The sequence below is a fragment of the Microplitis mediator genome, chromosome 9, assembly GCF_029852145.1.
Source record: "Microplitis mediator isolate UGA2020A chromosome 9, iyMicMedi2.1, whole genome shotgun sequence".
NCBI lineage: Eukaryota > Metazoa > Arthropoda > Insecta > Hymenoptera > Braconidae > Microplitis > Microplitis mediator.
In genome coordinates, this window is record NC_079977.1 from 4340434 (window position 1) to 4367398 (window position 26965).

The window sequence follows — 26965 nt, forward strand, 5'->3', positions numbered from 1 at the left end:
CAAATTGTTGGTTCAAGCTGCAAAAGTCCTTCAAGAAAAAGTCGATTTTTCTTTACGAAATTTGACAATTCAAAGAAATTTCTTAACTTTAAAATTAAAATTCCTCATTAAATATCAAAGATTTGCTAACATTGATAAGGAACAATTTCGTATCCCTTTAAATTTCCTACAGAATAAAGTATTTTGCCAATTTTTCAAATTTTCGTATCAAGCTCCAAAATTTCTTTTAAAAAAAGTCCATTTTTTTTTACGAAATTTGATGACAGTCCGTTTTAGTTTAGAAAACTCGAAAACCAAAAAGGAGTATATTTTTTTTTATCACAAATCATTTTGGAGACTAATTTTGAAACCCAAAATTTAAATAAATTTGAAAAATCAAAAGGGCATATAATTAAAGATTCGCCCTTTAGACTTTCAAAAATCTCTTTTAAATTTTAGGTTTCAAAATGAGTTTCCAAAACTACTGGCAATGAAAAAAAAAAAAATCGTACGCCATTTTGGTTTAGTAACGCGATATAAATATAAACAATTGACACAACATCATAAATTATTAAGATAAAAACGAGCATCCTGCAGTCACTACGTGACTGCCCAAATATCACTACTAAATTTATAAAATACGCAGAAAAAAAGGATTTCTTGCCGCATCAAAATTTTAATTTGCACCAAGAAATTTTATGCATTATCAATTAAATACAAAAACTGTCTTGGGGCGAGAAAAGATTTTTTTGGTCAAGAAATAATTCCTTGCGCCAAGTAATTTTTTCTATTTCTAAATAAATTTTTGTTTTCAATTCACAATGCAAAAAATTTATTGGGCCAAGTAAAAATTTTCTTTAGGCGAGTAAAGATTTTTTGTGTCAATGAATCCTTTTTTTTTCTATCCACACTTTTTTGGCTTTGAGAAGTTTCCTAAAACCAAAAGGGAGCATAAAAATCTGTCATTTTGGAATAAATAACGCGATATAAATAATATAGATATATATTCAGTGACATTCAGTGATATTTAGTGACAGAATAATTAAAGTATTAATTTATTTAAAGAAAATAAATACGATCGTCTTTTTTCCCGCGTAATTTAAATGTAATTCGAATGATATAGATAAATCTATTTATCTCAATACTTGGCAATTAAAAAGAGTTTAAAGTATGAAAAGGCACAAATTCATGTCAAGACCTATCTAATGATACCAATTTCAATAACATTAACTAATTTTATCATATAGATATGGCGGGAACAAAATTTTCCTTAGTCTCTTAATAATATAGATAAATATATGAAACCTGGCACAGTCTCGCGCGTAAAATGAGTACCCTATCATTGAATTCAAAACAGAAAACTAATTTACCGTCTCCAAAAAAATCAGTAAAGTAGAGGCGAAAATTACCGACAATCGCTAAAAAATTTCACAAAATTTTCTTTATCGATCGGCGCCACCTGCGCGTCTTCTCTTTTTGCAATCAATGTTTTTTTTTTCTTACGTTGCTTTTTTTTTGTAGGTTATTTTTATCATACCAACGCATAGCAATAACACGTAATTAGGTTACATAAAAAAAAAAAAAAAAAAAAAAATACACAATAGTAAAAATAAAAACTACAATTAATCTGTAGAATAAATTATTTATTTATGATTAAAGTTCAATAATAGAAATTTAAATCCTACTTGCCCCTAAAGTAACTAAATAATAACATAATTTTATTTTATTTGATAATAAATTTACTGTTATTAAACCGTATGATTAACTAACTGACAATAAATTAATAAAGACAATTAAATTTCTTACGCGAACAAAAGAAAAAAAAAAAATAAATCCATTATACTCTTAAATGTTTGAGCCCGACTTTAGCGTTTGAATTTTTTTGGGTCAAGGATGTCGATCCTTTTTTAATTGAACTTTTATTGTTATTATTATTTGTATTTAAATTTTTATTGTCCCGATAATGAAATTCGATATCATTTTCTTTATTGTCGTTTATATTTCTCCGCTTCATTTTAAATCGTTCATTATTTTTATTTAATGTTGATGTTGATGCTGATGCTGGTCCTCTGGAAAAATACGGCTGCTTTTCCTGCAGGACTTTGTCATCAGATTTGATTCCAATAGTCGATGACAGTTCGATTGGATCAGATTCTGGTTCTTCGATGTCTTTGAAAATCAATTTTTTAGGCTTCAGATCTGATTTGTCTGTAAATCGCCGCGGTTTTGTCGGAGCTGATGGTTGATGATATGGAGATTTTATCATCGGTGGAGTTTTTACGGAGTTTATATTTAATAGACATTTTGTTACGCAGTTTTCATTCCGTAGATTTACCTAAAAATTTTTTACTTTTATTTAAATTCACTGTCGAAAATTGGAAGTAAATTCGGAATGATTTTGAAGTCAGCTGACGTCTAATGATTTTTGAATTTTTTTATAGACGATAAATTGTAAAAAAAAAAATATTTGAAAAATTGCACCTGTAGCTTTTGAAATTTTCTACATGTGGATATTTTTAGTTTTTCTTTTTTTTTAATTTTTGAAAAACAGAATTCGAAAATTGTTTTGTCTGCTAACTTGAGGATTGTAATTTTATGATATTGAAATTAATCGACGTCTAGTAATTTTTGAATTTTTGTAAAAATGATAAATTTTAAAAAAAGAAATATTTTGAAAAATTGCACCTGTAGTTTTTTTAATTTTCTACATGTGCATTTTTTTAGTTTTTTTTTTTTTTTTAATTAAATCATTGAAAAAAAAAATTTTTCAAAAAATTGCACCTATAGTTTTTTAAATTTTCTACATATGCATTTTTTTAGTTTTTTTTTTTTTTGTAATTTATTTGCTTAAAAAAAAAATCCAAAAACTTGTTTGCTAACTTCAGAATCATAATTCGGAGTATGAATTTTATTTAAATCCAAAATTACTCCGACATTCAAAATTCTGCTCAGAAAAAAAAGATTTCTTGGCACAAAAAACATTTTGAATTACGAAATAAAATCAAAAATTTTCTTAGGACTGGAAACTTTTTCTTGCCTTCAGAAAATTTTTGTCTTTAACCCTGGTGGAAATTTTTCTGACTTTTCTTTGAAAAACTTTGAAAAAGTCTTCAGAACTTTAGAACTGAGTTCTGCAGAGAAAATTCCCAAAAAATTCCACCAGGGAATTCATAATGAAAAAATTTCTTTGGGAGTAAAATTTTTTTGTGTTGAGAAATAATTTTTTTCTGTGGTTTCGAAAAAAATTCACTTCATACAGGAGTAAATACGGAGTTAATTTTTTCAAAGGAGTAATTTCGGAGTGAACTGAATTTTATTTAAATCCGCATTTATTTTGATTCGGAGTCAATGTGAAAACAAAATCCTTTCAGAAATGAATTTCACTGCGAACCGGAGTTCAAAAATTAAAGTGAATTTCGGTTTACTCCGCATTTACTCCGATTTTAATAATAAATACTGGTAATAAATAATTTACTTGTTGGCCGACTCTATCATTGAAATCAGTAGTAAATAATTTCTTCTGGACACGACGTGAACTTCTGGGAGTTTGATTATAATTATCTAAATTACAGCATTCAAAAATTTTAAATGGGCTGTTATTATTATTTCCAAAGTACGATGATAATTTTTCAGCCATTATTGTTGATAACTTTTATCACGAGTACTTTTTTTTATTTTGTATTTTTATATCTAGTATTACTTTAATGGTATTTAATTTACTAGTTAATTACCAATTATTGCCTAATCCTAAATTACGGAAAGCACAAAAGACGCGTTGACTCAACTAAACTGACGTTATAATTTAAATCGCGATGTAATTTATTTTTTATTTTTCATTTTAAATGCTGCTAATTTCGTGCTATTGATGTGCGGACACCAATCACGGAAATGTGGGGCTCATTAGTTTAAAACAAATGAACAATGGGTTTAATTTTCAGTAATTATATTTTTAATTTTATTAAAATTTCAAATTTTGAAATGTAAAAAAAATGGAATTTTTACAGGATTATAAATAAATTGTTATTGTTATTCAAAAATTAAGAAAAAAAAAATCACAAATTTTTGGCCTGAATGTCAATAAAAAATTTTGAAATTTTTGAAATTAATTTTTAATAATTATATGAAATTTAATTGTAGTAAAATAGTTTAATTGAATGAAAAAAAAAAAAAAATATCTAAGAGATTTTTTATACTTTATATTAAATTTTCTTTTGATATTATATATATAATATATATTCTATATGTTATGTATTTTGCTGTTTAATTTTCCAAAAATTTTAATTTTCTGCTACAAAAATTCAAATTTAAAAAAACGGAAATTTATTACGTTGACTTTTGACAGTTACATGAGGTACCAATAACTCTAGACACTTAAACTCCTCATATCTCAAAATCTACTCAATTTTAAAAAAAAACACAAGATACTTTTTTTGTACAGGATTTAACGCTTTACAAAAAAGGTATCTTGTAATTTTTTCATTAACTCAATATTTACTTAGATATTTACAAAAAATCAATTAAACTTTTTTTTGACAGCTAGAATTTTTTAAAATTCAAATTTTAAAAATTAATTAAAAAAATACTTTTTATCCTAAGTAAAAATTTTTAATTTTCACACCTGAATATGAAATTTAAATTAATTTTTTTTTTTTACCCCTCAAACAAAAATTTTAAAAAATAATTTTCTTACGCTACTGAAGTCAGCCGACGTTTAATAAGTTTGGGATTTTTTTTAAAACGATAAAGTTTAAAAAAAAATATTCAAAAAAATTGCACCTATAGTTTTTTAAATTTTCTACATGTGCATTTTTTTACTTTTTTTTTTCAATCGATTTGTTAAAAAAAAATCAAAAAATCGTTAATCGTCTGTTAACTTCAGGATGATACTGAAGTTAACCGACTAATAATTTTTGGATTTTATTTTACACGTTAAATTATAAAAAAAAAAATATTCAAAAAAATTGCACCTATAGTTTTTTAAATTTTCTACATGTGCATTTTTTTACTTTTTTTTTTTAATCGATCCGTAAAAAAAAAATAAAAAAATTGTTAGTCATCTGTTAAGTTCACGTGATAATTTTATTTTCACACCCGAAAATAAAATTAAAAGACCAAATTTTTTTTTAATTTGGTAAAATTTAGCGGGAACCCGAAAACTTCCGAAAACACCCGAATAATTTAGTGTCGAGTACACGAGCGCTACCCACATGGAAAATGGTGGAGAAATAGTATAGCAGGCAAGTGAATTATATCTCAAGCAACTATTCGCCATCGTTGATGGTCGCACATCGTCGTTTGATCTCTCTGCGTCACATATTATCCCGTAATGGCGCATTATTGTGCTTAATAAAGTTATTGAGTGGACAAATAATCAAGTGTGTTCGACGTACAATAATTAAAAGGTATGTAATATATTAAAACAGACATATAAAGTTATTAAATAGAAATAAAACATCTAGGCATTACTTACCATCCGCTTTCGGACTGTATAAACTACATAGTGCGCATGTGCTGACGCGGGAACGATAATTTAACATAAAATTAACATCTTCATCAACATCAATGTTATTCATCACCCAACTTACTCTTACTCTCTTACTCGTATTATTTTTATTATAATTTATTGCCTATCGCGAGTTTACTATCATTGTTTTTTTTTTTTTTTTTTTTAATTTACTATTCATTATTCTATTAATTTTACTATTGTCATTATTTTTATATCGTTTATCATTTAAAAATTTTTCTTATCACAATCGTAATTTATTTATTTTCCGCAAGATGTTTTAAACTTTTTTTTTTTTTTTTTTATTTATTCAGTCCACGTGGTGATAAATATTTTAGATAATAAAAATATATCACTATATAGTTTTATATAAATTCTTTTAATGGATTTTAATAATTTGGTGGAAAAGTTGAAGATGGAAATTTTTTAAATTCAAATTATTGAGATTTCCCCCCCTTTGTTTTTTTAGATTTTGAAAATTTCTAGTGCGGGCGCGCATCAAAATTTTAAATACAAATAATTACAGTAATTAATAAAAAGTATTGAGAATATGAAATTTAAAAAAATTCAAAGTTTTGAGATTCCCCGCCCTCTGTATTTTTTTCAAAATTTTGAAAATTTATAGGACTGGCGCGTATCCAAATTTTAAATACAAAAATAATTACAGTAATTTTAAATAATTAATAAAAATACGAAATATGAAAAAATTCAAATTATTGAAATTTCCCCCCCTTTATTTTTTTGGAATTTAAAAATTTTTTAGTACTGTCGCGTATCCACATTTTAGATACAAAAATAATTACAGTAATTAGAGGTAATTAATAAAAAGTATTAAAAATATGAAATTTGAAAAAATTCGAATTAATGAAATTTCTCCCCGTTTTTTTTTTAATTTTTAAAATTTCTAGCTGGCGCGTATTCAAATTTTAAATACAGAAATAATCACAGTTATTAAAGTTAATTAATAAAAAATACGAAATTTTCAAAAATTCAAATTAATGAGATTCTCCCCGCTTTTTTTTAATTTTAAAAATTTTTAGTACTGGCACGTGTGCAAATCTTAAATACAGAAATAATTAATTACAGTTATTTTGGTCATTAATTAAAAATATGTGATTGATAATTTAATTGAAAAATAAATTTCATTTAAAATTTTTAATTAATTAAAAAAAAAAAGTGCGGTGTCAATTAAAATAACTCGTAGATTGTTTAAAAAATGTTTACAGTAATTATGAGTTGATAATTGGAAGTAATTTAATTAAGAAATTGAAATTTTTAAACTTTACGTATATGGACGTTTGATATTTACGTCATAGTCGTGACTCTATACGTCGAGTTTAAAAGTCGAAATTTATATACTAAATTAAGTCCAACGATGAATTCGTAATTTTTTCAAATTATTTACGTGACTTTGATTAATTTTGTTTTTTATTTTTGACAATTTTTTTTAATTTACAATTTTGCCACCCGCTACTGCTCCGTATTTTCAAATTTACCAAAAAGGGCGGGGATTTGAAATTTAAAAATTCTCAATAGAAAAAAATTACGATCCTGAAGTTTTTAGACAGAAAAAAAAAGTTTTCTTGGTCCAAGAAAATTTTTTAAAAATTTGTAAATGCAAAAAATTACTAGAGGCAAATCAAAATTTTTCGCATCAAAAAATCCTTTTTTTTCTGTACAGAAAATTAACAATTTTCGATTTTTTTTTCAACAAATTGATTAAAAAAAAAAAAAAAATATGTGCATGTGTAGAAAATTAAAAAATCTATTAGTGAAATTTTTCCAAAATTTTTTTTTCTCTAATTTACCATTAAAAAGAAATCCAAAAATTATCTGACGTCTGCTAACTTCAGTATCATTCTAAAATTTTTATAATTAATTAAAAAAAAAAAAAACTAAAAAAAATGCACATGTAGAAAATTAAAAAATCTATAAGTGCAATTTTTTCAAAATATTTTTTCTCTCTAATTTACCATTTAAAAAACAAATCCAAAAATTATCTGACGTCTGCTAACTTTAGTATCATTCTAAAATTTTTATAATTTATTAAAATAAAAAAAAAAATAAATAAAAAAATGCACATGTAAAAAATAAAAAAATCTATAAGCGCAATTTTTTCAAAATATTTTTTCTCTCTAATTTACCATTTAAAAAAAAACTAAAAAAATGCACATGTAGAAAATTCAAAAATCTATAAGTGCAATTTTTTTAAAAAAATTTTTCTCTCTAATTTACCATTTAAAAAAAAAATTCAAAAATTATCTGACGTCTACTAACTTCAGTATCATTCTAAAATTTTTATAATTTATTAAAAAAAAAAATAAATAACTTCGTTTTCACAACGCAATTGATAAAAAATGATAATTAATTTCTTAATGACTAATTTAACTATAAATAAATTAAAAACATAAATTTTATAACAAACGATAACAAAATGAATTATTTGTCAATTAGTATCTGAAGTATTTTATTTTTTTCAGATAAAAAAAGCAATAAAAAAAAATGTCATCAGCTCAAGTAGATCGCACTTCAAAAGTCGGTCACGTGGGGAAGAAAGAAAATGAAAAAACTCGTAAAATGTTTAATCAGTCGCGACATTTTAAATTTTCCCGTAAACGGCTGCAAAGTTTTACCGGCAGCAATGCAAATAAATTTTTCCCTCCCTACAAAAGGCGTAAAAAAGAGGGCGGAATAATACCGCCGACAAAATTTTTACTAGGCGGTAATATTTGCGATCCACTGAATTTGAACAGTATGCAAGATGAAGAAATAAACCGGGCTATGAATGCAGTGACGCCTAAATCCAGTCCATTGCCGACACCAAAACACCGCAAAGGAATAATTGAAGTAATAATACCGCCAAATATAAATGATCCACTTAGTCTAAGTAATTGCAACGATGACGAGTACGAAAAACAATTAATTTCCCCAACAAAAAAATTTTCAAAGCGGCGCAACCGTAAGCGCAAACGCGCGTCCTCGGGTTCTGGTAAAGAAGATGTCAGTCACAGCGGCAGCGAAACAACAGAAGTTAAATCCGATGAAATAATTTTACTGCCACCAATAGAACCTAAAAAATTTCGCGTATCGTCATCGTCATCATCAACATCATCGTCATCAGAACCACCATCAGTACCAGCAATAACGTTAATTACTCCCGAGTTATCAACAGAAATACCGGAAATACCAGCAGCTGTTGTGTCATCGACAACTTGCTCAGTCGTATCTTCAGCAGAAGACGAACTGACAGAAATAATTTCAACTGAACCAGAATTTCCGGAAGCAGATCCAGCTTCCTCACCAGTTACGTCATTGCCCTCGTCTCCAGTTGCTGAAGTGACAGCAGCACCCCAGCAATCTGTCAAAGAGACAGAAATTAAAACTTTACCGCAGCCGCAGTTGCAACATCAACAGGTCAAAGACACCAAAGTTAACCAACCGCAGCATCAGCAACAGCAGCAAATTAAAGACAACAAGGACTCGAAAGATAAAGAAGCTAAAGTTGAAGCGCCGAGTCCTCAGAAAGATAAAAATAAGCTGAGGTTAAAAGGACTAGAAATAGAAACTAAAGACAAACGCGTGCGTAAACTGGACATTAAAGACAAAATTGTCAGTCCGGTTATCCCGCAACCGGGCGCTTGGAAAACGAGACCACCGCATAGGCCCAATCAGGACAAGAAGAAAAAAGTGTCGCAGACGGGACTGATAGTTCCGAAATTTCGCGAGAAAAATTCGCGTTATCAGTACGGTAATTATGACCGTTACTATGGGTACCGTAATCTGCATCATGAAATAGACCCGCGGCTGACAGTTTTCGCGCAACGCAAAGAATTATTTTACAACAAAGATATTCTTGACATTGGGTGCAACATCGGGCATATTACGTTATCAGTAGCACGCGATTTAGCCGCCCGCAGTGTTACGGGCATTGATATTGATCGTAAGTTGATTGGTATTGCAAGAAGTAACATAAAACATTACGTTAATTGTGTGAGATCACCGGCTAGTAATGACGACAATGGCAGCGCGACTAATGATTGCGATTCAAGTTTCTTCCCGATGTCGATGCCAATTAATTACGGGCCTATTGATGTACCGGGTTTCACCAAAAATAAAAACCATAAAGGATTTCCGTATAATGTTACATTTGTACAGGTAATTATTTTTTTTTTTTAATCAATATGATTACGAATTTTTTTTCAGCTTTTTGGAGTAAATTTGAGTGGGAGTTGAAAACTGGATTATCTGGAAAACTATCGACTTGACGACTTTTTTATAAAAATACTTTTTTGTAGGAAATTTAATTCTGAACAAAATTGTTTATGTGAAAAATTGTCGTATCTGTAGTTTTCAAGTCATAAAATTGAATGAATGCCTGAGAAGGCGCGCAATGAAAAATACCGCGCGATAAAATTTTGAATGGTGACGGATATCTTGGCAACTATTGACTTTATCGATTTTTAGTAAAAGATCAATTTTATGTAGAATTTAATTCTGAACAAAATTGTTTATGTAAAAAATTGTCGTATCTGTTGTTTTTAAGTCACAAAATTAAATAAATATCCAAAGCGCCGCGGAATGAAAAATATCACGCGGCAATATTTTTAATGGTGACGGATATCTCGGAAACTATTGACTTTATCGATTTTTAGTAAGAGATCAATTTTTCGTAGAATTTTATTCTGAACAAAATTGTTTATGTAAAAAATTGTCTTACCTGTTGTTTTTAAGTCACAAAATTGAATAAATGACCAAGAAGGCGCGGAATGAAAAATATCGCGCGGCAAAATTTTGAATGGTGACGGATATCTCAAAAACTATTGATTTAATCGATTTCTAGTAAAAGATCAATTTTATGTAGAATTTTATTCTGAACAAATTTTCACTCTTTAGTTTTTTTGTAACTCGAAGGGGTGATGAGATATCGGGTCGCGAATGATTTAAATTGCAGTGGGTGTTGAATAAATAGTTTTTAAAATAATTGTGTTATTGATTATTATTATTTTGCTTGCAGGGTAACTATGTACTAGAAGATGATTCTCTATTGAAGTCAGAGCAGCCACAATTCGATACAATTCTCTGTCTGTCAATCACTAAATGGATTCATTTAAATCACGGTGATTCGGGATTGAAACAGGCATTCAAGCGCATGCATGCTCAGTTACGTCCCGGTGGGGTTTTAGTATTAGAAGCACAAAATTGGCCAAGTTACGGCAAGAAAAAAGGATTAACTGTAAGTACTATTTATTTATTTATTTATTAGATTAGTAATTAAAAAAAAAATAATCAGCCTAAGTTACTTTGAGCTTTCGGTATAACATCCGCTTAAAACAAAATATATAGACATCACTGAAAATATAAGATGTTTTAGAAAAATATATAAAATTTTTTAGTAAAAATGAATTTTTTTAGTGAAAATTTTCCGTGAAATTCAAAGCAAATTACTTGAAGTTACTAAAGTTCAAATCAGTCATAAATTTAAAATATAAATAAACTCATTTATATACTTTATTTTTACATAACTTTTAATTTTCAGTGATAAATGTCACAGAAATTAAAATGAGTATTTTATTTTATGTCATTAAAATAATTTTTTTTTTTACTGTCCATAAGTCAATTAATTTAAAAAACCTGAATTTTAATTTGAAATTCTTTTTTTTATGTATAATTAATTTTTAAATACGAAAAATTTCATAGCAAGACTTTAATAAACTCGCAATTATCAAAAACTAAGTAAGATTTTTAAAAAAAGTTAGTACTGTATTTTAAAAATTTTTGAATTAAAATCCAACTCATTATTTTGAATTTCAAATTGTATTTAATTAAAAATTGTGCTTTCACATGGTGGCCACATTTCTGGAAAACCTGAAAATGTCAGGGAATTTCGTCACAAAGCTGGAAAAATTGTAACTTTCTTTCTTTTGACTGAAAAAATCCTCCAAATTTAGTTTTCTGTCAAAACTGTTCAAAAAGTGACGCGGCGCGAATGCGGTTGTAAAACCATGTGGAAAAAAAATTAGTAGAAATTGATTCCAATAGCGAAAAAATGAAGCAGTTAGAATTATCAAGGCTGTTAGAAAAAAAAAGTCTTAGTAGAAACCAATCGCCAGGATCTTCAATCTATTAACATCCATATTGACAAGTTAAAAAACTAAAAACATTAAATGTATACATAAGTAATGAACTAATAAGTTTCACTATATTTATTATTCGCGTACTTCATTAATACTTTATTAATATTCTATGAAATATTCTTATTTATGAAATTTATTCTAGTGAAAATGAAAAATTTATTTATATTTTATTATAGAGTAAGTTATATAAAAACATGGATTTCAAATCAAAAATAAAAAATTATTCATTTAATAAATAAAAAAAAAAAACAATGAACATTGACAAATAATAAAAAAAAGTTTCATTTAACGACAATGATTAATTATTGATTAAACTGACTTATACCATTTTATTTTAAATTAAATAAATATTACCAATGATTTAATATTACTACACATAGTCAGGGAATTTTAAAATTGTTTGACTGAAATACCTGGAAAAGTCAGGGAATTTAAATCTCCAAAATCTGTGGCCATCATACACACAATTTCCTAATAAAATTTACGATTAAAAAATATTTTTAAACTAGCTCAAAATTATTTCCATAAATTTAAAAATTAATAATCAATATATTTTTTTTTCAGGAACGGATCTACCGGAATTACCACAGTATAGAATTTTTTCCCCAAAAATTCACCCAATATCTGATATCACCCGAGGTCGGATTCACTCAGTGCGAGGTCGTGTCAATTCCACCGCACCCGTCAAAAGGTTTCCAGCGGCCAATTCAATTGTTCACCAAAGCCGGAACGAGTCCCGCGTCCCGTACCATAGCAGCCCCATCATCAACAATAACCCGTTTCGTAGCTCGCGCCCAAGAAAAAAAAGATTCCGAAATCCGGGCATTCGAACGCGATCTGTTTCCGATAATTAAGAGCCCGGCGAGTAAATTATGCGGCAATCTGTCGAATTTGAGTCAACGCAGCAGCGAATCAATGAGTAGTCACTACGATCAGTTGGAAAACGTTTACGCGCCGAGTTCGACTCCGTGCTACGACACCCCGAGTCACAACGACAACAGTCAGTCGGCATTTGAACCCGAGAAAATGTGTTACGTTGATGTCGGTACTGTCAGTAATCCCAACATTAAAATTGATGATAATTTGATTGTCCAGCCACAAACTGGTGCTGCGACCAGTGACTGCAATGACGTCACTAAGACCGATGACGATCGTAAAAGAAAAAATAATGAAGTAAATGATCATGATGATGGCGGGAAAAAGAAAAAAATTTCTGATGATCAACTTGAGAAACATCCGGGAAATTTCACACCAAAGGAAAATTATAACGTAGAAAATTTAGATGCCGGATTAAACCAACAGACAAAAAGTTGTAATGCAGGGAAAGATTCAAGTAGTGATGAGATAATTACGGATAAGACATAAATATTAATTATGTTATTAATTGGTAGTAATAATTATTCATTAAGGTGCTTATTTTATTGTACGATTTTCTGTTTATTTTTCATTTTCATTTAACGAAAAAAATTTTTTTTTTAAGCAGTAATATTTTTTTTTCTTTTGGAAATTTATATTTAGTAGGAATATGCGAATAATTTTTTTATTTTGTAATTAATTGTAAGTTTTCGAATTGGCTGTAAATTAGTGTAAAAAATTTGTATAAATTATTTGGGGAATTTAAAAATTAAGATGAATTCGAGCCGATATTTTGGTTCGGGTTTAAAAATTTGAAAATTATTTGGTAAAAATTCGAAGCGAATTATTTGAATTATTTACTTACTCGATTTTTTTAAATTTAATCGGAATTCAAAATTCGAACCAGATAAAAAAGTTCAAATTTGGAGTTTTGGAAAACATGGGAATAAAAAATTAAATACTCAAAATTCGAATTAAATTTTTGAATTGAAAAAATTGTGAAAAATTCGAAAACTCACAAATACTTTAAACTTTTCGAATAATTAAAATAAAATTGAATTATGAAATTGAAATTTTATTCGAATACTATTCGCAAATTCTTAAAAATTAATTTATTAAAATTTTTACTTATAAACTTTATACACAATCATTTTAATATTTGAAAAACAAATTGAATTATTTGAAAATAATTTAATCGTTTATTGAAATTGTTAATAAAAATGAAATGTATCAAAAAAGTATTACTACTTATAAAAAAAAAAGTTTTTTCTATCGAACGTGCAGCTAGTCGAAATTAATAATCTCGCATGTTCATAAATAAAATCTAATTAATTCGACAAAACAATAAGCAAAAAAAATGCATAATGTATTGAATTGTATTTCTAAAAGGAAAGGCATCAGTTCCCTAAATGATTTTTTCTACATTATAAATTCTTACTGCTCAGTTGGCCACTAAAATTTATTCTACGGTTCTATTGCCTACGGAAATATTAAATATGTAATTTAATTGCAAAAAAAATAATTGCAGTTCCATTGCCTACAGAAAATAATTCATGATGTTCAATTGATTGCTATTTAATTGTGAACCCAATCAAAGAAATTCCTAATTAATGTAGACAAGCTTCTGATTTATTTGCTGAGAAAATCTTGTACTTGTTGAGGAGAAATGACCAACGTTTAAGACCGATTAGTGATAAAAAAAACGCAGCTGGTCTGAAAAATATCAGAACCTCGGTAGTTTTCACAATAGAACACTGGAAAACTTGACAGAGTTTTCTATCAGAAATTAGTAGGGACAAGATTTTTGCCTTATTTTTTAAATGAATAGTTCAAATTTTTGATATTACGGCGAAAATATTGGTCTTATTAAAAAAGTTTTCGAACAAAAGTTGTAGGAAATTTAATTTTCTAAAAAAAGTGTATCCTATAATTTTCGTATACGATCAATATTTTCACCGTAATTCAAAAATTAAGATTCATAATGAATGATTCAAAATTTGGGGATTTATGAAAATCTTAATTTTGAATTTACCGCTTTCTTATTAGTCCTAAGAAAAAATTATAAGAGACATTTTTTTTAGAAAATTAAATTTCCTACAACTTTTGTTTAAAAAATTTTTTAATAAGACCAATATTTTCCCCGTAATATAAAAAATTTCACACCTCTAATTATTAAATATTTTAAAATTAACGCAAAAATCCTGGCCCTAGAAATTAGTGACCTGATTAGGTGATTCCCTGCGTCGACTAGGAGGTTCAACCCAGTGTCTTATTATGGACATGGCGAGTTATACTTTTGTCAAGACTACCGCGGTTCTGATATTTTACAGATCAATCGTCTTTTTTTTATCAAGTGATCGGTCTTGAACGTTGGTCATTTCTCCTCAACAAGTACAAGATTTTCTCAGCAAAATCAGGAGCTCGTCTACATTAATCAGGTATTTCTTTGATTTGGGTTCACAATTAAATAGCAATCAATTGGACATCATGAATTATTTTTCTGTAGGCAATAGAACTGCAATTATTTTTTTCGCAATTAAATTATATATTTAATATTTCTGTAGGCAATAGAACCGTAGAATAAATTTTAGTAGCCAACAGCAGTAAGAATTTCCAACGTACGAAAAAATATTGTAGGCATTTGACACATTCAGCAAAAACAATGCAGGCAATTGATGCCTGTCCTTCTTAATGTATTATTAATTGGTCATCGTTAATCTTTATATTTAATTAAGTTAACTCTATTACAAAATAGTATTTTTTATTTTTCGAATTCCTATTGAGATTAATTTTATTATTAATCACTTATTAATAATCACTTTAAAAAATTAACAATCCTAATTTAAAAAAATTTTATTTCTTACTCTAATTATTATTATTTTTTTTTTGATTATTATGACAGTACTTAGATTACGAATACTTCCGCAAAAATAGAGTGCCTGTAAAATAATAAACTATTATAAAAATTTGTGTATTAATTAACTAATTAATTAAAAAAAAAGGGAACAAGTTTTAATTTCTAATTTTTTTTTCTCCGTTTATATATTTAATGAATTTTTTTTTTAAATATTTGTTCCTTTTTTTTTGTAAAGTTTATTAAAAGAATAAAGTGATCTATTAAAAATGTATAGTTCAACTCGATTGATTGATTGATTAATTAATTTATTAATTAATTATTAATGAAAAGACTGATTTTCGGCTTTAGACTTAAAACAAATGCGAAAAATTGAAAAATTAATAAATTAATTAATAAAAATAAAAGTAATTGTTGAACGTACAGTTAATAATATAAAGTGATGTTGAGCATTACAATAAAATAATAATTAGAATTTTAAAAATTAATTATAATTAATATTGAAAAAAAAGTAATAATAATTAATAGGGTGGTCGTTAAAAATTTAATTTTCTCAGGCGACTGATAAAAAGCTTCTTTTTAGTGAAAATATACCTGGGGAATTTGGTTTTTTTTTTTTTCTAAGTAAAAAGAACACGTGCCGCAGGACAATCAAACTTCATTTTTCGATACAATCGCGGTTTTTTTTAAATATCTCATGAAATATGGAGATTAAAGGAAAAAATCATAGGAACAGTTTTGTAGGAAATTAAATTCTTGACAAAAAAGGTCATGTTCATTTTTTTTATAAAATGCGTATTTATGAAGATATTTTAAAAAAACTTTTTTCAAATCGTCAGTTGAATATTATAAGAATAAGATCTAAAAAAGTTTTTTTGGAATATCTTCATAAATACGCATTTTATAAAAAATATGAATATGACCTTTTTTGTCAAGAATTTAATTTCCTACAAAACTGTTCCTATGAGTTTTTTCTCTAATCTGCATATTTCATGAGATATTTAAAAAAAAACTTTTCTAGATCTTTAGAGTTTTCTTATTCTTATAGAGTTCAACTAAGATTTAAAAAAGTTTTTTTTTAAAATCTTCGAAAATACGCATTTTATGAAAAAAATGAATAGAACCTTTTTTGTCAAGAATTTAATTTTCTACAAAATTGTTCCTATGATTTTTTCCTTTAATCTGCATTTTTCATGAGATATTTAAAAAAAACCGCGATTGTGTTGAAAAATGAACTTTGATCGTCCTGAGGCACGTGTTCTTTTTATTAAAAAAAAAAAAAAACCAAATTCCCCACATATTTTTTCACTGAAAAGAAGATTTTTATCAAGCGTCTGAGAAAATTAATTTCTTAACGGTCACCCTAATAATTAATTAATTAATTAAAAAAAAGAAGAATTTTTTACTTCGATTTCTGATAAAATTTGGAAAATTAATTTTTAAAAATTTTGTAATTTCCGTATATTAAGTAAATTTATTTTATAAATATTATTTTACACATGTTAATTATTTTGAAATTAATTGTGAATGCCATTCGAAAATTAATATCATAAGAAGTATTAAATTAATAATATAAAAAAAATCAATATTTTTAATAGACATTAAAAGAAAAAAAAAGAAAAAAAATTTTTATTTATTTACTATTTAAATAAACTAAATAAGTATTAGTTAATTAGTATGTAATAATTAATAATAATTAACTGTGTTAGATAAATTGAGGTATTAATTAAATTATTTATTTTTAAAGCAATTGGAAAATTTAAGAGCGCTGGGGATTCATTATTAAATTGTGTAAAAACTATTGATGCTACGGAAAAATGCATTGAACAAAAAATATTGGGGAGAAAATTCTCTATAAAAAGGTTCTTATAATTATATCTGTAAAGTTGATAGTTTAAATGTAAATTGAATTTAATTAAACGTATAGTTAAATTAATTTCCCGGGAAAAAGAAATTGTAAAAATGTTTCAAAAAAATTCGTAATTGTAAAATTTAAAGTTTGAGACAATTTTGAACTTTGAGTTGGTCATTTTTCGAATTTGGAAATTGAAGTCAAAAAAATTATAAATAGGAAGTTTTTTTGAATTTTTTAAGCCGAAAAAATTTGACGAAAATTTTATTGGTTTGAAAAAAAGACTAAAAAAATTTATGAGCTTTTTTTGAGTTTTTATAAGAAAAGCTCAAGGTCTGCATAAAAAAAAAAATTGATTAGTACAAGAAATATTTTGCATTATGAATTGAAGACAAAAATTACTGACGCAAAGAATTTTTTTCTTGACGAGAAAATTTTTGTTTTGAATTTAAAATACAAAAAATTTCTCCACGCAAAAAAAATCGTTTTCTTAAATCATGAAATTTTTTTCTTGACTCGAGAAAATTTTTGTTTTCAATTTAAAATACAAAAAATTTCTCCACGCAAAAAAAAAATCGTTTTCTCAACCGATGGAATTTTTTTTTTCTCAAGAAAATTTTTATTTTCAATTTACAATCCAAAAAATTTTTCGATGCAGTAAAAAGTTTTCTCGACTCAAGAAAATTTTTGTTTTCAATTTAAAATACAAAAAATTTTTCTACGCTAAAAAAATCGTTTTCTTGACTCATTAAATTTTTTTTTTGACTCAAGAAAATTTTTTGACGCAAAAAAATATTTTTTTGACTCAAGAAAATTTTTGTTTCCAATTTTTAATACAAAAATTTTCCAGAGGCGAATAAAAATTTTTTCCACCAAAAAATCCTTTTGTTTCTGAGTGAAAATTAAAAATATTTTTACTTTTGATTTCTTTTAAATTAAAAAAATAATCAACTCCAAATTCAAAATTGTCTTAAATTTTAAAGCTCAAGGTTACGAACTTTTTTGTAAAATTTTTCAAACAAATTTTTTTTTCACGGGTTAGTTAGTAAATAATTTTTTTTAGAATCGCAAAGTTAATAATTAATGAGCTTTGATTATTTTACTTGTAATTAAATTCAAATAACGTTCATTAAAATATTCTAATTTTGACTTAATTGTCTATCAATATTACAAAAGTAATAATAAATAATAAATAATAATAATAATTTATTTATATTTGATAATAAAATTTTCACTAATGTCTATAAATTTTCGATAATTAAAAATATTGCGAATCAAAGTGTTAATTTGAATTAGAGATAAGAATGTATGCATGTATAAAATAGCTTTGTAAATTAATTGTTATTAATTAATAATAATAATTACAATAATAACAATAAGCATTAATTAAGTGCTATATGATAATTGTTCTCTTAAATTTAAATTTTCTCAATAAAATCTTCCGGTTTAAATTAATTTTAAATAATTTTTTTAAGTGATGACGTCCCGCTCGATTCCGTGTAAAGAAAAATTGCCTTGGAATTTTGAATATTAAATTATAAATATATCGAGTCGAATATTGGCGTCACTTAATATTTTAATTAATTTATTTGTTAATAAATTAATCAATAAATTTTTTTTTTACTAATAAAAAAAAAAAATAATAATTACAATTAAGCACAAATCGAACTTGGGCGCAATCACTCAAGTAATTGCTTCAAATAATATGTTATATATGTATATATATTTGAGGTATATATATATAAATTGTATAAATCGCGGAAGAAAATAGAATTTAATAAAAAAAAAATAAATCATTTAAAATCAATGATGTTTTTTATTTACCCGCCAAAAATTTTCATGGATTTTTTTTTTTATTTTGTGGCAGTGATGGAAAGTCTGATAATTTTTTAGATTTTTTTTCAAAATGAATTACAAAAATTGCACTTATAGTTTTTTAAATTTAAAAATTTTTTTTGATGATACTGAAGTTAGCCGACGTCTGATAGTTTTTTGGATTTTTTTTCAAAATGAACTACAAAAATTGCACTTACAGTTTTGTAAATTTAAAAAATTTTTTTTGATGATACTGTAGTTAGCCGACGTCTGATAGTTTTTTGATTTTTTTCAAAACGATTAATTATAAAAAAAAAAAAATTTGAAAAAATTGCACCTGTAGTTTTTTTAATTTTCTGCATGTGCATATTTTTAGATTTTTTTTTTTTCTGTCGTCATTTAATTGAAAATAAAATTCAAAATTTTATAATTGTCTACCAACGAGATCATTTTTTTTTGTTGATTTATTGAAAAAAAAATCGAAAGTTGATAACTGTCTGTTAACTATGAGTGCAATAAATTATTGGTGTAAATGCAGCAGACATAAGACAATTTTTAAATTACTTTAAAAAAATTCAGTAATTAAAATAATAATTTAAGAGAAATTAAGACATTTTTTAATTATTTTATTATTTGCGCGGTAAATTTAAATATTTGAAAAATAAATTATTAGATGATCCAGAAGTTAGCAGATAATCGGAAATTTTTGGATTTTTTGTTTTACCAGAAAATTACAAAAAAAAAGAAAACTAAAAAAATGCACAGGTAAGAAATTTGAAAAACTATAAGTGCAATTTTTTCAAATATTTTTTTTTTAATGATTTATTGTTTAAAAAAAAATCCAAAACTTATCAGATGTCGGCCAACTTACGTTTCATATTATTAGAAACGGGAAAAATTAAAAATCGTAAGTCAAAATAAAATGGCGGCAGAATATGATAGAGAAATATTTGAAATTTAAAAAAAAAAACACTTGAGTGTTTGAACAAACCTTGGCGGGAAATAATATGCAGAAGGGTTTCCTAATACACTTGGAGATTTAAATTAAATTGTTCCAAGTGTATTGCAGCTAAAAAACGTCACTTAACTGCTATTTCCCACCAGACGATGCCAGATGATTTTGCTCAGGAACTTGGAAGTCATCAGCATCAGCCATCAGCAACACTTTACACTAGCACTGAACACTCAACACTTAACCACCACAGACACTTTGCACAATTTAAATTTTACAAACACTGCACATTTTAATAAAACAATAACTATGAGCAATAAATTTTATGGACAATTCCGCGAATTAACTGCAATACTGGGTCTTAATTCAAACGTAAAGAACAAAGAAAGATCTGGACTACTGCTGCCATTTTCGATGATACTGACTGCCGCTATCGAACCGTCAGTTGATACACAGCAATCGATTTTGCGATTCGACCGCCCCCACTTTAGCAAAAATTTGAACGTTGAAAACAGTAACGCGCAGCAGCGCTAACGGCGCGAAATTTAAAAATTGAAATTTAACAACTTTATTAAAATTTGTGGGTGCATTGGAAATGCTGTAGCTCTCACCAAGTGTTGCCATATATCGAGACCTAAAGCTAAACTTTAATAATAAATTTGTTTTTTTTGAGATACCCGGATACAAACCACCAAATATTCCACCCGGATTGACACAGTCTACCAATCACTCATCCGCAAATTATCCACAGAGAATTAATTATTCCGCCAATAATACTCTCGGTCACGTGCCACAGGTTAGTCATCAATTAATTGATTATTTTCATCCAATCAAATACTCACTTATATTACTAATTAATTAATTTACTTATTTATCATTTAGGTTTCCGAAGCAACTCAATTTACAAATGACTTGCCAGCTCCACCTACGCCTGTGCTTCACTACAAAACAACATAACGAACTATAATTAATTAAAAATCTGTATTATAATTAATTTATTATATATAATATTACGTGTTTAAATATGTACATATATTTCATAAATTAATTTAATAAAAAAATGAATTTTATTTTTCATATACAGTCGACTACCCATCATAAGCCTGGTCTTGGGAACGGTAAATTTTTATTGAAATTTCAGTCTCCCACTACCGTGCGTTTAGTTTTGATCTCGACTACTCGTTATAAGCCTGTGTTTATTTTCCATCATTTTAAACGCCATATTTACGTGTTGTCACATGCGCCAGTGTCCCGATTTTTCTAGTGCTTATAGCTTATATAGACAATAGTATTAATTACAGTAATTAACATTAATCAACATAATGCTTAATCATTACAATTATCAACAATAAATAATATTTATAAAATTATTACCCGCGAAAGATTGATAGTATTTTCATATTATAAAATAATTCCAGCAATAATATTAATCCTACATATATTTTTAAACTATCTGCTGTTTTTAAGAATTATAAATACACAGAAAAAACATTTAATTTGAATCAAGAAATTTTTTGATCGATTCGGAAAATCAAAATTTTCTTGCCCTAAATAAATAATTATCTTGATATTTTTATTTTCAATTAAAATTTTTTTTCTCATTAACATATTCTTGTGCTTGCGAACAATTCTGACTCGTTACAGAAGTTTTTATTTTTTAATATGAGAATTTTTTTGAAGCAAGATATATTAGTTTTTTGTAGCAATCCGCACTTTTTTGTTTGAAGAAAATCAAATTTCTCGGAATGAGGACTATTATTAACGCAAGTTTTTTTTATGTTCCTACGAAAATAGAAAAGTTGCTTAAACTACTGGATAACTTTCTTGGGAGAAAAGATATACATGGAAAGGGAAGTCAGCAAAGCAAGGCAACAGCAGCAGTAGTTCGGTGCTCGTCACTAGATGGCCCCCACCTCTTGTAGTGTTCCTGGTAAGACACTTATGTCAGAAGTATTATATTCCAAGCTAGAGAACGATCCTTGCGAGATTAATTCTCTGCTATTTGACTGAGTGTCAAATATCATTAATGATTATAATTAAATATCTTTAAAATTAAATTATGACATCAATGTTTTTAAAATAATTTTTGTAGTGATAGAAAAATATCAAGCACATTTAAGGTAATGAATAAAATTCTTCGGTATTAATCACATAAATGCTGGCTATTAAAGAAAAAAAAAGTATATTATTTACTTGGTAAATGTGACTAAAAAAAGAGAATTTTTTACTTCGATTTCTGATGAAATTTGGAAAATTAATTTTTAAAAATTTTGTAATTTCCGTATATTAAGTAAATTTATTTTATGAATATTATTTTATACATGTTAATTATTTTGAAATTAATTGTGAATGCCATTCGAAAATTAAGTACATTTAATGTAATGAAAAAAATTCTTCGTTGTTAATCACATAAATGCTGGCTATTAAAGAAAAAAAAAGTATATTATTTATTTGGTAAATGTGACTAAACAAACGAATTTTTGCGCATCAGTGTTATTATTGTTTGTTCTTTAATCAGCTCTAAATCTGCTGTTGTTTAGATTCCTGTTATCCATTGGTTTGTTGTCGCCTTGCTCATTTTCTTGTTTGGATTCATCTGATTTGGATACATCTAGTGAAGTATCTTCCATTGCCTATTCTGTTGAGCTTCCCCGATGCCTGTAGATGCGGGTTTATGATTGACTGGGTTTCAGCCGATCCCGAAATTAGAGGCAAGTTGTCATTCAGAAATGGTCTTAGCCTTTGGTAACAGAAATGGCAAATGCGATTAGATTCTCTTTAATTACATTCGGACTGCAGTAACGTTCGCCTTTCATGGTAACTCCATTATTTCTTCGTCCGACATTGTAGGAATCTCTGGTTCTTTCCGCGAGTCCGGCATGATTAACTTTGTCAACCGTAAAAAATTAAAAAAAAAGTCAAGTGTGCTTTGAACACTGAAAATACCAAAGTAAAGTCCGCATTTTCTTTTTTTGTCATTTAAAAAAAAGTTTAGTATTTAGAATCCGAACCTGTTGAGATGAAATTAAAAACTTTTTAAAATTCGCTATTTTACAAGTAATTCAAACCTTCGGAGTTCAGAAGACAGTTGAAAAAAATTAATTAATTATTAATATGGAGATGAAAGTAAAATACAAGGTATTTATTTGCATGAGCGTAAATTTAGCTGACAATTGACCATTTTTTAAATTTTTGAATAAATAGTGTAGAATAAAAATTAAAAAATTCGTACTCAGAAAATCGAAAAACGTAAAAATAATTTGAAATTTTGAAATAGATAATTTATTTATTTATTTAAAATTTATAAATTGTCTCATATCTGGTACATTCACACTCATTTTATCTGCATGAATAAAAAACTCAAAGATTTTTTTAAAGATATTTTTTATTTATTAGAAGCTCAAGGGTTAATTGTACATATAATTATAATCATTTTAATAAATGACTGAGTATTAACTCAAAAAATCCCTTGGGCTTCATCTAATTCTATTTACTATTATATTATAAATATACAGTACATAGTCGTTTAAATACAATATATATGGTTGACAATAATCATATATATTTGTATATTTGTGAACAATGTAGTGAACATTTTATCATATCAAGTTAAATAATAAATAAAATATTATTGGTAATAATATATTTTGCGTCGTCCAGCGACATTGTTTACTATTTTACGTGCATTAGGTTTTTCTTATTCCCTGGCGAATTCAAATTACAGCAAATGACAATATTTACCGCAAATTACCGCGTTTTTATCGCAAAATACAACATTGCCACGGAAAAATTGCCGCATTGACGGCAATTTATGACAATGCAGGTAATTTACAAAGATTTCTGGTAATTTTACTGCAATTTACGGCATTTTTCAACCCGTAAACACAGTGCAATACGTCACTTTACGGTAAAATACCGTAATTTTGTAGTAAACTTGTACGTGCGTGGAAAAATACCGCAATTTTACTGCACTTATGGTAAAATACTGCAGGCTTGCTGCAAATATATGACAAAATGCGGCAATTTTACCGCAAAATACAGAATTAATGCGGCAAATTTGCAGCATTTGCGGTCATTTACGGTCTATCAGAAAATTACGGTAAAATACGGCAATTTTACAGCAATTTGCGGAATTCGCTTCTTAATTTTGCATGTTTACGGTCAAATACCACCAGCTATTTACAACTAGATTATGAATTCCTGTATTTTTACCACAAAATACGGTACTAATGCGGCAATTTATGACCTTTTCGGAAAATTACAGTAACATACGGCAATTTTATCGCAATTTGCGGCAATTTTTCTTAATGTTACCATAAACCCACATGCTTACAATAAAATACCGCAGGCTTAGTACAAATACGAAATAAATTACTGTACTTTTACCGCGGAATACGGCATTGATACGGCAAATTTGTCGCAGTTGCGGTAATTTACGGCCATTTCTGGAAACTTACAGTAAAATACGGCAATTTGCAGCATTTTTCTTAATTTTCCAGTAAACCCACATATTTACGGTGAAGTACCGCAATTTTACTGCAGGTTTATGGACAATTACCGCAAATTTACTGCATATATATAGAAAATTACTGTACTTTTACCCTAAAATTCTGTATTATTTCTGCAATTTACCGTAAAATTGTCGCATTTCATCACAAGACTTCCGAATTCTGTAAATTACGAGAAATTACGATAGTGCCCTAGTGGAAATTTTTCGGAATTTTCTCTGTAAAACTCAGTTCTAAAGTTCTAAAGACTTTTTCAGAGTTTCTTAAAGAAAAGTCCGTAAAATTTCCACCAGGGTGGTCATAATTTATAGTAAATACTCTAATTGACCGTAATTTGAATCCACCAGGGTTTGATTTAAATCCATCAGTTCAAAGAATCCTCGAAGAATGTCTCGAAATTGTAGGAAATATAAAAACATTCTTTTTTTTATTATTCGTAAGCAGTTTCCTCTAATTTTCTTTTTTTTTTTGAGGTCTACAAAGTTGAATTTTCTTTAGAGCCTCAATCAAAATAATTCTACATCTCCTCCAGATCACATAAATAAATTCCCACTTACGCGTAATAAAAAAAAAGAAATATTTGTTATTATAATAGTGAAAATTTTATACTGAAATTATTGTAATTATGATGATGGGCAGTTTTATTGGCAATAATTGCCCTGCGATCTAACTAATTATTAATGAAGTGCTAGGCGATTGAAGCTGATTTTTTTTTTTTAAGTTTTGGTTTTGACAACTGATTTTTGACAATTGAACTACATAATTATTTATATCATTGAGACGCCCGCGTCTCTACGTATGTATTTTATATTTATATTTATAATTATTATATTTATTAATCGAGAAGTAATCGATTTTATTTTAAATTCATAGTTTATTGCTAAAAGTCTACGATATATTTAAGTCAAGTCAAAATAATATCATGTGCGTTTGTGTTTTTTTGAACACACAAAAAAAATTAATCCTAGAATCTTATACTTTTAATTCTAATTCTTAATGGTCACACTTCCGGAATCATTAAGGACACGAAAGATCTAAAAATCAAAGAAATTTTATTTTTATCGGAAATTTGAATTTTTAAATTTAAAAAAATATTTGAGAAAAAATTAAAAAATGACTTTTTGCATAAAAATATTTGTAACTTTGGTAATTTTCAATAAAATTTGGCGCCAAATTCTTGAGAATTAAATGAACTTTGACGCAGAATCGATAAAAAAATTAAAAATTTCAAAATTCGTATTTATTTTAGTATTTGAAGTTCAAAATTTTCCTTCAAAAATTTCAAATTTATCCCAATAAAAGTGCAATTTGTTTTTTGAAAAAATCTCTGTAAATATCAAGTTTTTTGAAAAACTGCAAGAAACTTTTTTTGTAGAGCATTAAATTCTCTACAAAAAATGTATCTTGTAATTTTTTCGAAAACTCGATATTCATCGAGATATTTCGAGTTTAAACTTAGAAGAATTCAAATTCATCAAAAAAAAAGTGCCATTGGTTTTTTGAAAATATCTCTGTAAATATAAAATTTTTCGAAAAATTGCAATAGACCTTTTTTGTAGAACATTAAATTTTCTACAAAAAAGATATCTTGTAATTTTCTCAAAATCTTGATATTTATTGAGATATTTTGAGTTTAAAATTTCCAGAATTTAAGAATTTAAATTTGGAGTTTAAAATTGTCTAGTCTTCCGGTTCCCGTGTGACCGTTTAAGAATTAAGATAATTGTCAATAAATTATCAGTAGAAAATTACATTTTCTACACAACACATCTCTTATATTATGGACGTAAACTCAATAGTTTACGAGTTAGACAATTTATTTCCATAAACTTCCTTCCATTTAAAATTTTATTGCAGTAACGCTAAAATTTTTTTTCAATAATTAGAATATTATATATTAATATAATCAAATATATATTAACGTCGATGTCCCTCAACAAGTAGTTGATAAAATTAACTTTTACAGAAAAGAAAAAAAATGTTCTTGATTTAAAAATCATGTTCTCGGCAGTTACAATTTTATTTTAAAACTGACCTCCACTTACGGCCGGCGTTTGGAGTTCGTTTTCTATTAAAAGTTTGACAATATATATTTTATATTTTTTTAAAAATCTATTTATCTATTTGTTTATTCGTCTACTAATTCCCAAAGCATGAGAGCTGCATCAGTACCACCGACGGTTACAACATTTTGATCGTTGTACAAAAATCTAGCACATGCCACAAGTGAACTATAAACTTTTTCTTCAACGTATTCAGCTTTTGCGCTGGTACATGGGAATCTAAAGAGTCTTAAATATCCTTCGGCATCTCCACTCACTAGCATATCATGTGCTGCTGAGCGACTTGATGTCGTTATCACTGTCGTCAGTGGATAGTAACGATTATTCCACATGCCTAAAAAAAAAAATTTTAGAAAATTTGAATGAGTTTGTAATTAATAAAGGGAAGGCAGCAGTTGCCTACAATATTTTTTTGTACATTGGAAATTCTTACTGCTGTTGGCTACTAAA

The 26965-nt window shown here is 26.9% G+C and overlaps 3 protein-coding genes across 3 annotated transcripts in view; 1 reads left to right on the forward strand and 2 right to left on the reverse strand.

Moving 5' to 3' along the window:
• Positions 1–1615: 1615 nt before the first annotated feature.
• LOC130674579 (probable protein phosphatase DDB_G0282105) lies at positions 1616–5586 on the reverse strand. The gene is made up of 3 exons (XM_057479943.1): positions 5450–5586; positions 3455–3540; positions 1616–2314 (listed from the first exon to the last, which is right to left on the reverse strand). Exons 1-3 carry the CDS (start codon positions 5550–5552, stop codon positions 1817–1819), a joined length of 687 nt encoding a protein of 228 aa, XP_057335926.1. The 5' UTR covers positions 5553–5586; the 3' UTR covers positions 1616–1816.
• On the forward strand, positions 5207–15521 carry LOC130674578 (7SK snRNA methylphosphate capping enzyme-like). Its single transcript, XM_057479942.1, has 4 exons — positions 5207–5381; positions 7963–9637; positions 10497–10715; positions 12181–15521. Exons 2-4 carry the CDS (start codon positions 7985–7987, stop codon positions 12979–12981), a joined length of 2673 nt encoding a protein of 890 aa, XP_057335925.1. The 5' UTR covers positions 5207–5381; positions 7963–7984; the 3' UTR covers positions 12982–15521.
• Positions 15522–25914: 10393 nt separating this feature from the next.
• LOC130674775 (echinoderm microtubule-associated protein-like CG42247) overlaps positions 25915–26965 on the reverse strand; it is a 40171-nt gene continuing 39120 nt past the window's right edge. The window contains exon 15 of the mRNA XM_057480188.1: positions 25915–26849. Coding sequence (XP_057336171.1) covers positions 26581–26849 — 269 coding nt within the window. The 3' untranslated portion in view covers positions 25915–26580. The remainder of the gene's footprint in view (positions 26850–26965) is intronic.